This window comes from Macrobrachium rosenbergii, chromosome 12 (assembly GCF_040412425.1).
Source record: "Macrobrachium rosenbergii isolate ZJJX-2024 chromosome 12, ASM4041242v1, whole genome shotgun sequence".
In the NCBI taxonomy this organism is placed as follows: domain Eukaryota; kingdom Metazoa; phylum Arthropoda; class Malacostraca; order Decapoda; family Palaemonidae; genus Macrobrachium; species Macrobrachium rosenbergii.
The window spans coordinates 10,624,338-10,638,953 of NC_089752.1; the positions used below are offsets into that span (position 1 = coordinate 10,624,338).

General features: G+C 37.2%; 1 protein-coding gene across 3 annotated transcripts in view; it reads right to left on the bottom strand.

Annotated features, from left to right (window-relative positions):
* The window catches only part of Spred (Sprouty-related protein with EVH-1 domain), a 70,602-nt gene extending 69,054 nt beyond the window's left edge, over window positions 1-1,548 (bottom strand). Inside the window, exon 1 of one of the 3 annotated variants that reach the window (XM_067113478.1) lies at window positions 744-1,548. In XM_067113478.1, coding sequence (XP_066969579.1) covers window positions 744-763 — 20 coding nt within the window. In that variant the 5' untranslated portion in view covers window positions 764-1,548. Of the gene's footprint in view, window positions 1-347 lie in introns of all 3 variants that reach the window. The other 2 variants (XM_067113480.1, XM_067113482.1) reach the window with 2 other exon arrangements.
* Window positions 1,549-14,616: the final 13,068 nt, after the last annotated feature.

The window sequence follows — 14,616 nt, forward strand, 5'->3', positions numbered from 1 at the left end:
ATTATCCCAATTTCCACATCCCATCTCTCAAGTGATGAAATATGCGATATACAATTATAGCTACTATTCGGAATGAGGATGTCGTCATAGATCTGCTTTGTACTGTAAGCAGTAAACTACTCCCAACTCATGATTACATTGGACTAGTAGGCAATTCGTCACTTGACTGATACTCGCGAAATATGAATGGACCGCTCCACAAAACCAATGGGCACTGCATAAGTTGAATGGAGATCTTTACATACACAAACAATTCACTTGGCACTGAATGGAGATTGAGCTTCAGGACTACGTAGTACCATTTCATGTCGATGTCGCAGTCTCGAGAACACAAAGATATTACTTACCGTATGATGAGGGCGAGCGAGGGTTACGGTGAGGGGAAATATTTAAAAAGATTGGTTGGTTGTTCACTCGATAACACCCTCCAAACTCTGCTCTCCATCAATGAATTTAAGACATGAGACCCCGCTTTGGTGGCAAACTCTCTCCATGCTCATACACACTAAACACCGATTAAATTTCAAGCAGGACTTATCATTTCTTGACATCTCCCAGCAATGTGGAAGAATTCCTGTCAAACTAACACTCGATTCACGATCACCACAGATAACCAACAAAGCGACGTCCGCTGAATCTTAGCTAGAGAAAATGGAGGCCCCAACAGACAAGACCATGGATGTTTTCTGCACCATTTTAGCTAGAATTATGCCGTTTCCACTGGATATTTTGGAGATACTTACTCATCATTTCCCTCTGTCATGTTTTATATAGTACAGGTGGCTATTTTGGCGTTTTTTTGCCCTCCTGATGCACATTTTCATGGTAACTAAACTTCATCGAAACACCCCAAAACACGAACTTGCTTTGCTGCTCTCTCGACTGCGCACCCCTTTTCGCGCATTAAACTAGTTCCTAAAAACAGAGTTTTCAAATTTTCCAAATTAGGGTCTCAATTGGTATTCTTATGTTGATATCCTTCTTTCTAGACAATTACTATATGCATTGGGATGGATAGTGAATACTATGAGTAAAGTTGCTAGACAACACTGAAGCGGATGAACACAACCGATAGCTACGGCGCTGTCCCGCCTTCCTACTCGCAAAATAAAATCTCACTGTACTACACCACGTTTCAAAATGTTATGTTCTCTCGCGATGTTTTACCTCATGCGCATTACTATTTTGTTATGCTATTCGTTATAGTTACATTTTCATCTTATTAACCAATGTAAAAACTGACACAAACTTATTCGATATCAGTTTAAAAACAATACTGGCGATATACACTCAGCGCATGTTTCAAGCGATCGTATGATCTGTGAACGAAACTGTGTGTTTTAAATTACTCCTTTAGGCACCTGTAAGGCCGTCTTCCTTCAGCTCAATTCAATGATGGCTGGGCATTGATGGCGGAACCCTGAATTGAACCTGTGGTGTTCTTCTCTGTTTAACTTGAGAGCACCATGTAATTTCTAATGCAGAAAGATAATCAGTAAACGCCGATGAATTCGTAGGTGTGGTCAACGGGAGGCCAAGAGTAAAACTGCAGTTGTCATTCATGTTGGGGGATATAGGGAGACATGAATGAATTGGTGGGGGAGAAACATGGTACTCACACTTATAGGCATTTCTTTAATATTTATTGCAGGCGAATTGATAAGATAAACCACACGTTTTTTAGCACATGTTAACTGTAAGAATGAGTTGATAAAAAGAAATTATACAAGAACTCTCATGTTAATGCTAAACATTTATTGAAGGTAATCTAGCGTTGGTTACCGTCTCTGGCAGGAAATGGGGGGGAGGGGCGGCAACATCCAGTTAGCATTTAGCGTATTAGTTTCGGAATTTCCGGTGCAAAATGTACATTTAAGGCATATTTTTTTAATGCAAGTGGAATAAACAATGAAGATGTAAGCAATATCTGATCTTATGCAGAAAGTCAAATTCGTTAGCTTTTCACAAATAGCAATTGTAGGGCATCATTCACAACTGATCACGTTATCTTGAGTAGGAAAAGGGAACAGACGACGTGTATAGACTGCTGCATTTCTGGGAACCAAGTTATTAGACGTTATATTTAAGCCAAAAAGGTCTATTTAGTCTCAATCTCTCTCACTCTTCCTTAGAGAGGGTCTTAATATTAACTTTTGTTTTAAGGGACATTTCACGATTACAATTTTTAAAGCAAAAATGAAGATGCCATGATATATAGTCCGGTGACCTCCAGCAATAACATTACGCTTTTCTGTCATTCTATGTAGCATGCCCACGGCATATCCACATAATAAGGGGAATTTCTTTGAAATAAATGAATGGTTGAAGTCGATCAATACAACGTGCACGGAATGCGAGAAACATTTCGGATTCTTGTCACGGGGAGGAGTCGAATCGGAAACAATCCTCTCATTTTGTTTGTTTTATGTACTGATTATCAGTACTGCGATTTTAGGTAGGATTCTCGGTCTCTGCAAGTCCTTTATCTCTTAACTATGGCACCATAATCCCAGCGAATTCTTTTGTCGAATTATAAGTGGCAAAATTAGATAACTGGAAAAAAAGCCCAGTACAGTTTATCCACATCATAAAAGGTTTCTTTTATACCTGTAACTTTAACTCTTTAACTTAATTAGTCCTAGAGCAAAGCAGAACTCTTCTACCTAAAACTACCAGAACTGCAAAAAAAGAAAAAAAAAACATTGAAATAATCAATGATGAAAAAATTAAATAATAGGAATGAGTAATTTTCCGAGATCACTGTAAGATGATAGGTCTTAAACAGTTCTGTATTATTTTATTTATTCCTCGAAACTGGTAAGAATAGTTTAATTTGCTCAATTTCTCTTTTTAACAGACGTTTTCTTCTTTGCAAATGCACATTGGGTGGTATTTTTATAATCACGTGCTAATCTTGCTATATATATATATTTATATATATATATATATATATATATATATATATATATACATATATATATATATATATATATATATACATATATATTACTTTCTTGTTATTTAAATGTCTTATAATAATGTAGATATTTTGTAATGAACACCATTTTCTCTCTTACTGATATCGTTCTATAGAATTCGCAAGTTCTGGACTTAAGATGGATGTAACGATGTTTTATATATATACATACATGCACATACATAGCTGCATATATACATACACAACACAATATACATATATAGATATATAGATAGCACGTGTATGATACGTAAAAAATTACTCAAAAATTGTCTTACAACGTTCATATACCGAGAAGCATTAGACTAGTTCATCCAACAGAGGAAACGGGAAATAGATATGTCTGACGTATCCCAGCAAATGCCAGGATTATATTACTTACCTAGAGGTACACCCAACACCACGAGCACAGTAACGGCAGCCCTGCATTAAGTGTCAGTCTTCATAAAAGTAAAATGATCTTTCATTCCAAGGAGGGATGAAGGTGGGGTTATGGTGGACAGTTTGATGTTATTACTGATGTTGTTTTTGTTGTGTTGTTGTTTTTGTTGTTACTGTTAAATTTAATGAAGCATGGGGTGATAGGATTTTGATATAGTTAATTTAAACTAGTCAAGTGATCAATACGCCGTGTTTGCACTGAATTTCAACAAGTTGTAATATATGACATTATATTGCTTTTTTTTTTAGTTGTCTTCTTCTTCTTCTTCTTCTTCTTCTTCTTCTTCTTCTTCTTCTTCTTCTTCTTCTTCTTCTTCTTCTTCAAATAATTTATTCTCCGAATTTATTCCAGAAGAATTTGGAACTGAAGCCATTGCTCTGTACACTAAATTCTTAGAGCCAGTTGTACTATATTCAATTGCAAGAAATGAGAATTCACTGCAACATTGTTTCGAATAGCGAAGTACAGTCCCGAATAAACGATTTTGTTGCTATTCACACAGATACATAATTCATATACGATAATGTTTCTTGGTGGATTAGTAGTATTCGTAGGCATTTTGTATGAATTACACACGCACACACACACACACACACACGAGTAGTTCATTCAAAGATTCAAACACTCTCATATCTATAATTGCGCAAAAGACTTAAACGTATTTAGCAACGTTGTTCCAGCTGGTGGATGTCGTCTTTCTTATAAAACAGTAACATTGCAGCCAAGAATAAGAATAAAAAATATGAAAGAGGAGGACCATTTCTCTCTCTCTCTCTCTCTCTCTCTCTCTCTCTCTCTTTTTAACTTGAGTCATTGGTTTATCATTGGCTGTCCTCCATAATCGCGTAATGTTTCGCCCCCTATCATTCATTCACTCTAATCTAATCGCCCTTCCCCTCCGATGCCTCCCCCTATCTCCATAACCTCCCTTCCCAACACCAAGTCAAGAACACCCCCTCCCCTATCTCAGTGCAGTTGACTCATTAAGTTGCTCTGAAGGACGAACTGGGTAACGCGCCATCGGGGCATAATGAAGGGGTTTGCCAAGGCACTTTGGCACTCACAAGGTGCTTGACCCCGTATCGCAGGGTATATATATATAGGGCAAGGGTGCTCAAGGCGATCACACAAAGGTTAATCGGTTCTTTTGGGCTGCGTTTGCCCTGGTGGAGTTCACAGTAATTCAGTAGTTCTGCTGCGGATTTGGAGTGATCGATCTGTTTTCGTCATTTCGGTGTTCGGAGAAGCTACCATGCCTGTATGCTGATTAACGTTACGTTTTAAATCTTTATCTAAGCTTTTTTTTTCTAAAAATTCTTTGTAATTTCTCTGCTACAAAGATCTGATCATCTTCAGGCATTGTGTTTGAACAGGATCTTCCGGGGATAATTTTATAACCACGCCAAAGAAACTTTTCATTTTTATTGACCCTATTCCGAATTAGGGGATTTCTGTACTCTTATCCTAGGACTAAACTGAGACATTTAAACACTTTGAGTTCATGAGCGCCTTCCATCTTAAGTCATACTTTAGAACTTGGTGGTAAATCGCGGCAGAGTTCGCTGGTTGGTCTAGACTTGAGCCCGACTTGTGCCCCAACACAGGCCTTGCACAAGGGCAGCCCGGAATTCATAGTAAAACGTCAAAGCGAATGAAACCTGGTGTGGACCTCTGTACTCGTCCAAACGAACCAAGATGACAAAAGCTTTGATAGTGGGAAAATATTTTCCGTTTCGAGGAATTCTGGAGAGCAGAGGTCAGAGAAACGGCAACGAACTTTGTGATGGGAAGACTTTCATTTGTGATCTGTAGAATGTCCATTCGTAGCTTCTCGGGCTGGCGTGCCCTAGTCACTCTGTTTCTGGCGGCTGTTGTTGGTGCTGGCGCTCACATCGGCAGGCAGACGAAAACCGAATAAAAAGGCAAAACAATAAACCAAATATCCCCTCCTGCTCCACCGGAAATGGGCTGATAAGTAGTTGGAATTCGCGCACATCCGGCAGTGAGGGTTTAATAACATTCTAACCCCCACCCCTACCCCCACCCACACCCATATAGCCCTTGCACCCTCGCAATTCATAACCGAGTAAAGTCGTGTTGGACATTATCAGTTCGACAGGATGTTATGAAGGTGAATTAATCCGCAAAAGTTGGTGGCATTGTACGCAGACATTTATCAGCTGAGTCGGGATAGCGGGGGTTAAGCCGCCAGATAAGGCAATTGGGGGGAGGGGGGGTTGGCTATAGTAAATAATTTCTGTTGAAAAGTAGGTTACTGTGGCAAGGAAAATATTCTTTGCAGGGATCACCTTTATCTCTGGTACAATCTGCTCGCGGCGATTGTGCCTCGTTTTTGTGTCAAATAAGATTTTCGTTAACAGGAGTTTTGTTTAGGTGCAGAAAAGGGTTTGTGAGCTAATGTGAATGAAGCTGACTTGCTTATCATTATTATTATTATTATTATTATTATTATTATTATTATTATTATTATTATTATTATTATTAAAAGAAATGACGGGCTACTGTTGCTGAAGGGAAAGTGGGTTGATCCAAGAAGCCAACGGGACTTTAACGATTTATTTTCTTAATATTTGGACGATTTAGATATAAACTTCGTGTATATTTGAAGATATTTCGTGAATGTATTTATATCAAAACAGTATTTTCTATCCTTTCACTTTCTGTGTAAAAGGAAGAGAGAGAGAGAGAGAGAGAGAGAGAGAGAGAGAGAGAGAGACAGACAGACAGACAGACAGAGAGATATTCTAAGTATGCATGTATGAGCCTTCAACAAAGAAATGCTAGGATGTCGTTAGCCGTTTCTTTCGGGACCACTTCATTGACCAATACTAACGAAAACTCAAATTCTGGAAGAGTTCTGCAACGATAGCATAGCAAGATTGCCTAAGAGGGGAATTTACACCCCCAGGATATTGAATGGGATTCCAGTCTAATGGAATAGTGAATATATTTGCTGCATTTTATTTAGTTTTATAAATGTGTCACTACTTGCAGAAACTGACTGGACTCTAGTAAGTAGCCAAAGTCCACATTATTATTATTATTATTATTATTATTATTATTATTATTATTATTATTATTATTATTATTATTGTCATGCATTTTTATGGAACAAGTCATAAGCCCATGACCTTGCAAACCATGTATCCACAGGATAGTATGATTAAATAGCATGAAAAATTGGATAAAGATCGTAAACTTTGATATTTGAATTTGTACCAGATAAAATATATCCCTCATCTGACTGGCTGGTTAGAACGGAGAGGTCCACGCCAGGCGTCTTAACCATTTGAACCTTTTACCATGATTGTAAACATTGCTATTTGAATTTGTGCCAGATAAACCATATCCCTCATCTGGGTTGGCTGGTTAGAACAGAGAGGTCCACACCGGGCGTCTTAACCATTCGAACCTTTTGCCACGATTACGGGCCGTTCTTGTGCAAGGCCCCGTGGTGGCATGAGGCCGGCCTAATCGAAACAGACCAATCATCATAACTTCAGTAGAATTCCGATGACTCGCCCTTCGTGCCAAATGTCACCTGTCTCGCTGCATAACAATGGAAAAACCCCAATAACGCTGGTGGTGGTGGTGAGTCATCACCGGTAACGCATGTCTCTTGTAACGCAATGTTACATACGCCAGTCATCTGTTATGACTCTTTAGTTTAATTTGTTTTTATGGTATACTCACGAAATTTCAATATTCAATCATCTGTTATCACTTTTTCGTTTATTTTTTTATTGGTATACTCACGAAATTTAAATATTCAGTCAATGTTATAACCTTTTCTTTTATTTTTTTGTAATAGTATACTCATGAAATTTAAATATTCAGTCATATGTTATAACCTTTTCATTTATTTTTTGTAATAGTTTACTCACGAAATTTCAACATTCAATTATGTGTTGTAACGTTTCCAATTAATTTTTTAATGGTATGCTCACGAAATTTAAATATTCAATCATTTGTTATAACTTTTTCATTGATTTTTTTAATGGTATACTCACGAAATTTAAAATCAGATGATCATGTTCTATTTTTATTAATTTTGATATATTTTTATTTATTTTTATTCTTATTTTTATTGATTTTTTTATTTATTTAAATTTTTCCTCGTTTTTTGTTGATTTTTACCACGGGTACTGAAGTAAGTCTAACACTGAACCGGAAATGTGATTCTTGGAAAAACAGAGCCATTTACAGATCAGTCGCGTTTTGCTCCTGATTCATACGCTTCGACAGACGCCTATGTCGTGCACTGACCAGCCGGACTGGACTGCTTCGTTGGAATGGACCGATACATTTCCTGGAATATTCCAGGGTTCCTGAGACTTGGGCCAACCGTTCCTAGAAACGTTATAAAAGCTGGACTTCGCCTCCGCCAGTATCCACACACTGGCTGAGTTAACAGTTTTAGATCTGTTAATCTCATCCATAAATATTTATCGTCATGTTTAATTTTCATAACCCTTCTCTCTCTCTCTCTCTCTCTCTCTCTCTCTCTCTCTCTCTCTCTCTATATATATATATATATATATATATATATATATATATAATATATATATATATATATATATATATATATATATATATATGTATGTATATATATTTATATATCTAAATATTTATATATATATATATATATATATATATATATATATATATATATATATATATATATATACAAACAAACACACACACACACACACACACATATATATATATATATATATATATATATATATATATATAGAGAGAGAGAGAGAGAGAGAGAGAGAGAAAGAGAGAACAAATGGGGTAACTGGAAAAGAAGCGCACATTATTAGGGAAGAGGGAATGGCTGTTGAATGAGAGTTGCAACATGGAATCACAAAGATTCAGTCCTTTACAAATGTGTGATTAAGGGGACAAAGATTTTACAGACACTGCCCGAAATATTCTATAGCATTGCATCAAGAAGTGCCACGGAATAAGGTGGCTGGTTGTCTGGTGGAGAATGAGGCGGATAGAAACGAGAAGGAATAAGAAAAATCTAAATACGGCGACTGAGGAAAGATGGAGGGCACTGTTCTGCCTGAAGGCAAACTCCGATAATGAGAATGATGCCGATTGAACGCTCCGTCTTTTTAGTTTTCTGTAAAGGAAAACTATTGTGCCGGCTTCGTCTGTTCGCCCGCTCTTTATTCTGTCCGCACTTTTTCTGTCTGCCCTCAGATCTTAAAAACTGCTGAGGCTGGAGGGCTGCAAATTGCTATGTTGATCATCTGCCCTCCAATCATCAAACATATCAAATTGCAGCCCTCTAGCCTCAATAGTTTTTATTTTATTTAAGGTTAAAGTTAACCATAACGTGCTTCTGGCAATGATATAAGATAGCCACCACCGGGCCGTGGTTAAAGATTCATGGGCCGCGGCTCTTACAGCTTTATGCCGAGACCACCGAAAGATAGATCTCTTTTCGGTGACCTTAGTTATACGGCGCATTTTTACTTTTTTTTTTCTTGTTTCGTCAAAAACATTGAATTTCCCACTGTAAAATACACTCCATCAAAATGCTTTATAACAGAGACTAAAACTGCTCAGAATAGCTGAAGCGCTCTACTGTAATTAGACAATGAGAAAAGTCAAGCAGCGTTTGAACTGAGTCCGCCTTTCCTCCGTGAGTACAAGAAGAACAGTTCACACAATTCACTCTTTACCGAAGGTGAAGATCGAAGGTCTCCAGAATGAGGGTTAGTACTAATGAAACCGGCAATAACAAAACATTGAATCAAACGGTGACGAGAAAAAGATAAGAAAACTTATTCTCGTGTCTCGTTCTTCAGCGTTACGTCATCATAATCTACTATTTAGCTGAGATTATTAATTCATTTAATCAGTTTTTTTTAGCATAAAGTGTCAGTCTCGAAGAAACTATACTTGAGTAACTTTTGAAACAAATTCTTTTTCATGTTACTGTTTTCTTGTAAGTCAGATTTCACCCTGGCTGCTGAGTCTTAGAACGGTAAGTTTTGGACATGAAGGTAACTCCTGGGCTTTCTTTCTGGCTTAGAAATAAAAGCTCGACACTAAAAACGAAAATGTTACTTCAGTGAAGCACAATTATACTTTTAAAGTTTGACTGAACTGAATATCATATGCTATGGTGAATCCCACGTTAATTAAAATCATCCGGGTTGAATTTTGAAATCAGCTGAGAAATTTCGTTCTGAGAATATACTGTACGTCTTCTCAGTAAGATTCGTATGGGAACATATCTGATGTGCTTGCAGGCCATATAATAGAATGACAATCATGAGCTACTAGAATTAGCCTGCAAATTTCACGAGTTAAAGAAATACCAGACTCATGGTCTGCAGCTGACGCACTGGCTGACTGTATTGCTCAAATATCCTCAATATTTACATGGTCCGTTGTCTTCAGAGAGATTATTACGGAAACGATTGTTACATTTCTCTCTTGATATTTCAGTACTTTTGTATTCGTAAGGTTTTCTTCTGCTTTCTTTGTCTTATTTTCTTTTATTTTTATTCTCTTTAATACCCTCCTCTCTATTCCGCCCCTGGGGGTCCTCGGTAGCCTCATTCAGGACAGAGTTCGTTTTGAAGAGGAGCCTGCAGAGCGAGGTGACCGAGTTTGCTCTACGAATACGTCCTAAAACGAGGCTATGCTGTTTTGTAAGCTGCTGTTTCGCTTTTCCTCATCATTTAGTTAAAGCTAGAAATTATTCTCTTAATGAATATATTTTAAATCAAAGTCACGACGATTACGATCTCGTTTAACCTTTATTTAAAAAAAAAAATCCTTATATCACATTTTAAATTGAAACAATAGAGACTGTACTTCTGCGCATCACTGATATGAATCATGAGTTTCTCAGAATGACGAGATTCATTTGACGGGGAGTTCTGAATCAAGTAAACAAATATGGTCTCCAGGCAACCAGTAGTCATTATTCTTCAAGGATACAGCCCCTCTACATGAATGGATTCTTGTCTCCTCGATCGGAAACGGTTCCGGATGTGGGTCGCTGGCTCAGGATAACTTCCACAATGTCCATCCTTTGGTTGTCAAACCTAAAGCTTTATTTACAGTGAAAATAATGTAACTCAACACTATCAATATCATTTTGACATATAAATGGACTTACGTAGAATATAACTCAAAACGGGGAAATGTCGAGTAGAGCATCTTACGTCCGGCAGCGAGATCGTCTCCCCCCCACCGACCCCATGAATCCCCCCAACTTCCGCTGGGATCGAGCGCTTCCATTCTTAGTTCCTGTGTCCCGATGACGCAAGCGCGCTTGATCTCCACGCTCTGCATTCCATTTCTCGCTCGAGACTTCATCACTCGCTTAATATTGTAGAAAATAAATTGCTGAAGTGGCTCTGTTGACAATATAATTGATTGGCACAATGCACCTTTACTGCAAAATCGAATAACTTTGTATGAAAATGAAAAGGAGAGGAAGACAACACGATATTCTTGTTCTTGATGTTTGTTCTCTTTTCACGATGTATGGACGATAATGTTGTAGCAGCGGGGCCCTGACCTACATACAAGAGCGTCCTCTGTTTTTGTGAAAGAACCCAAGCACCATCGACTCACTACCCCAGGCTTGGCCTGTTCTTATTCACAAAATTAAACTCCCTGTTAGATGAATGAAAAAAAGATAGCTGTCGTCCATAAGCGACCTGCCTGATGGTTATGGGGGACTTTTCTTTTGTTGAGAGTATGATATAAAGCTAGTTGTAGTTACAGTATTGCACAGGCAGCTGATGAAGAGTTATATAAATTTCGTTATTAATAACGAGGACTATACACAAGCAAACGCATAATGACATTCCTTCGATATTTTCGATATTCACAGAGGTTATAAAGAAACGATTCATTCATTCGTCCTTTTTTCTTATACTATATATATATATATATATATATATATATATATATATATATATATATGCACAGCATATAACATATATATATACAGTATATATATATATATATATATATATATATATATATATATATATATATACTGATAAGTGTAGGCGTCTGTTTGTAAAAGATTTATTTATAGCCTTATAAGCAGACTTAATAAACATAATTCATTGTGTGTTCTTGTTTTCGACAATATGTGTATCACACACGCACACACACACACACACACACACACACACATATATATATATATATATATATATATATATATATATATATATATATATATATATGATAATCAATGTGCGTTCATCATACCCGTGGTTGTATGTACACACCCATCTACATACAGGTAATAAAATAATACACAAGTACATTAAAAATATCTATTGCAGACTGTATGTGGTAATGTATCTATGTGTGTATTCCTATATGCAAACGGCATGAAGTTTAGGAAGTATATATATAAATGTAATATATATATATATATATATATATATATATATATATATATATATATATATATATATATAAAAAAAAATATGGCTCTTAGAATTTTTGGCAGGATGGATAATACCAAAATGGCGGAGAATCTCCTTCATTTCAAGGAAGCAAGAGTCACACACGACTGTTGCCGTTGTTAGCGAGATGCCCGATATTAAACACATTAAACAACAACTATATTGTTTCCCTTGCTTGTAGGAGAATCAATGACTAAGGTCGTTTGGCGTGCAACAAATATCCTCTACATCCTTTTTATTGCAGGATAACAGCTAACGCAGATAAAGGGATGGGGCTCGTTTGTTCGGCTCCACTAAGACAAATAGCGTGCAAGGATCATACCCAAATTTGAGTTCAACATTTTATGTATATATACACGCGCACACACACACTCAAACATTATATATATACATGTACAGACATATGTATACTTATATATAAAGAAGTAATCACCACGCAATCACGTGTGGAACAGAAATAAATTTCCGACTCACATCAGGATCGATCCCAAGTCTTTCAATTGACAGGCAGGGGCGCTATCAACTGGACCACACGATGTGAGTCAAAAACTAAACTTATATATATATATATATATATATATATAAAACTAAATTATATATATATATATATATATATATATGTGTGTGTGTGTGTGTGTGTGTATGTGTGTGTATGTGTGTACTGTATATATGTGTGTGTGTGTGTGTGTGCAATCTACTAAGGGCTTAAAATGTGTCTTTGTTATATGATACTTAGATCAAAGTATCCGATTATTTAAACACCACGGAAAGGAAACAGATCATTTTACACTTGAGGAAGAAAACTGAACGAAGAGGAAGTAAAATAAGATGATTGTGTTTGTTGTGGCAGAGACTTGTTTATTAAAGTGTCAAAAAGGTTGTGGGAACTTTCTAAACGATTAATATTTTGAAGTTCGGAGACTCTGGTCGTGTTTATGATTTTTGCCTTTCGTTCATGTAACGTTAAGACATCTCAATTTGTTGTATGATATTCTGACGAGAGAGAGAGAGAGAGAGAGAGAGAGAGAGAGAGAGAGATTGTTTTGGTGTGTTTAGAGTGTCAGGAGTGAATGAAAACCGGAATATCCTGATGAATGAATGGACCATGAAATTTAGACCTAAAAACCAAGCATTGGGACACAGTTAGCCATTCGGGGCTAAAGAGATCGAAAAGAGGGAGTTAGAGAGGTTGGACAACAAGACAGATGAAAGGAAGAGGGAACAGAGATAAAAGAAAGGTTAAAAAGCAGGTACAGCCTCGAGCCGAAGTACACCGCAAACACCCTATAGTAATACCTACAGTGCTCCTCACAAGGTGCGCTGTGGGCACTTAGCCCGTACGAGGAATAGCCATATGAAACTTTGCTTTGAAAGTATGTGTTAGCGGACGTGTTACTCCAGGTCTGATTAATTCACTATAATGGGTTTATAACTGACGTCTAACACCAATTGTTATCAATGCTGATGTTGATTCGGAGATGTTGGAGAAAAAACTCCTGTGATACATTTGTTAGAGAAGGAATGACATTATGGGTGAACTGAAAATGTCACAAGAAACCGAGAACAGAGGAGAGACAAGGCTACCAACGTGAAAATGAAGGTAGCACGTAATGAACAAACAGACGAAGAGCGAAGCACTCAAGTGTGCAGCAATCGTACAGTTATAGTCATACAATAAGTTCTAAAAAAAAATGAAGTTTGTCTTCTCACGAGCAACTGGTGCAGAGTGAGAAGCAGATCTGAGCTGAAGGATTGGGATGTCCTTGTGACTGTTGCTCTTGCTCAGCTTCACGGCTCAGGTCGCTTCGAGGGTGTAATCAGGGGGCGGCCGTATAGCACCCACCAAGCCATCACATCCGACAGCTGGGGTGCGGAGGTTAGCAATCTCCGGACCATTCGCTTTGCCACTATTCCTTTGCTTTACCGCCAAGAAAGCATCCTTATATTTGAGCAATTAGCAATAAATACAAATGAATCGGCTGGCAAATTAACTACATATTGTTTGTGTTTTTAAAACGTGAATTATATCTATAAATGCAATGTACTTTATTATTAGTCTAGTTATAGGTCTATTAGCAATTAGAGCTTATAACTATATACTGACGTATACAAATATTGATAGCCATAACATATTTAGATATGGAGTACCCAGTAAAATGACTTTACCGCCAAAAAAGTCCTCTTTTATCTAAACGTGTAACAGACAAATACATCGGGCAGCAAATGAATAACGTATATTTCTAAGTGTTTTTAATACGTGAATTATACCTATAAATGCAATGTACTTTACAATCAGTCTACTTATAGATCCATAAACAATGAGAGCCATCAAACACGTATATAAGGTACCCAGTTGAGTGACTTTTTAAGTAAGCTTGAAACTGAATTGAACTGAATATAGAATTTAGGCCAAGCGCCAAGCACTGGTACCTATGAGGTCATTCAACGCTGAAACGGAAATTGACAGTAAAAGGTTTGAAAGGAGTAAAAGGAAGACAACCTCGCAGTTGCACTATGAATCAGTGTTAGGAGAGGGTGGAAAGTAAGATGGAAGAAAGAGAATATGAAAGGAGGTACAGTAAAAGGAACGAAAGGGGTTGCAGCTAGAGGCCGAAGGCACACTGCAAAGAACCTTAAATAATGCCTACAGTGCATCGCATGAGGTACACTGATTGCACTACCCCCTACAGGAGACGTAAAGTTTGAGG